This window comes from Colobus angolensis, unplaced genomic scaffold (genome assembly GCF_000951035.1).
Source record: "Colobus angolensis palliatus isolate OR3802 unplaced genomic scaffold, Cang.pa_1.0 Scaffold31, whole genome shotgun sequence".
NCBI classification, from domain to species: domain Eukaryota; kingdom Metazoa; phylum Chordata; class Mammalia; order Primates; family Cercopithecidae; genus Colobus; species Colobus angolensis.
Window position 1 is genome coordinate 971,618 of NW_012116377.1, and position 1,280 is coordinate 972,897.

The following is a 1,280-nucleotide window of genomic DNA, read 5'->3' on the forward strand; positions in this document are numbered from 1 at the left end:
GGCCAACATGGTGAAACCCTGCCTCTACTAAAAATACAAAAATTAGCTGGGCATGGTGGCTGGCACACACCTGTAATCCTATCTACTTGGGTGGCTGAGGCACAAGAATCGCTTGAACCCAGTAGGTGTAATTTGCAGTGAGCTGAGATCATGCCACTGCACTCCAGCCTAGACAATACAGCCCAGGCTGTGACCGAAGCTGTGACAAAAAAAAAAAAAAAGACAAAAGTCATCCAGGGAGAATGCATTTAGTGATATGAGAGGCCAAGGGGCATCAAGAAATACAAAAACATTCAGAACTTTCCAGAAAAAGCATCTTAATAGTATTCCAAGGGTGTTGGTGTTTCTCAAGACAGCTGAGATTTCCTCCGATCTCCCATCTACCCAAGTCACACTCGCTTCGCTCACCTGGGCAGCTTTGACGTGGCCTCTCACCCTGCAGTGCCCATGGTTCCTTTCCTTGCTCCAACATGACCACCTCTGCTTCAGGAACTTGATACCCTGTTCATGGGAAATGATAAACGTCTGGGTCCAGCTAATTGTGTTTCAGGGCCCAGTCAATAAACTCTTATTCTTTGATGAAGATTTTTTCTTCAGAAAAGTAACCATAACTTTTCAGGGTAATATTCTGAGTGCCCTAAACAAATAAAGAATCCTAGACAAATCAAGGACAAAATCATCACCTTTTTAAGATGCGGACAGCATTCATCAATGAGAATGGAAGCACTCTCAGTGAGGCTTCCTTTCAGAAATGAAGGTGACTATGCTTACCTACTGAGAGCAGGTGGCTGTAGGTCTCCAGCATCACATCCCGGTACAGATTTCTCTGAGAAAGGTCCAGGTGCCGCCATTCCTCTCTGCTGAAATCGATAGCTACATCCCTGAAGGACACTGATCCCTGTAAGGGCACATTCCTGTTCAATGTGCATAGTCAGTTTAGGGGGTTGGACAGACTATATTTACGAATATGGAATACGGTTCTTGTTGTTTTAAATTTACATTCTCTTTTTAAAAACTCACTCCCATTTCTCTAATACTTTATTATGAAAATTTTCAAACACACAATTTAAAATAATTGTACAGTAAGAAAGGTATACCTACCACCTAGAATCTATCATTAACACTTTACTTGCTTTATCATACATCTAAGCCATTCTTTTATCTATCCATCTTGCTTCTTTGTACATTCCAAAGTAAGTTGCAGATGATACCACACTTCCTCCTAATACTTCTTTTTTTTTTTTTTTTTGAAACAGAGTCTCACTCTGTTGCCCAGGCTG

General features: G+C 41.5%; 1 protein-coding gene across 6 annotated transcripts in view; it reads right to left on the reverse strand.

Annotated features, from left to right (window-relative positions):
- Nucleotides 1-1,280, reverse strand: part of ZNF585A (zinc finger protein 585A) — a 25,790-nt gene that overhangs the window by 5,388 nt on the left and 19,122 nt on the right. For 5 of the 6 annotated variants that reach the window (XM_011950641.1, XM_011950645.1, XM_011950642.1 and 2 more), the window contains 2 exons: nt 772-898; nt 409-501 (listed from right to left, as the gene is read on the reverse strand). In XM_011950641.1, the coding sequence (XP_011806031.1) occupies nt 409-501; nt 772-898 (220 nt within the window). The remainder of the gene's footprint in view (nt 1-408; nt 502-771; nt 899-1,280) is intronic. The other variant, XM_011950644.1, reaches the window with a different exon arrangement.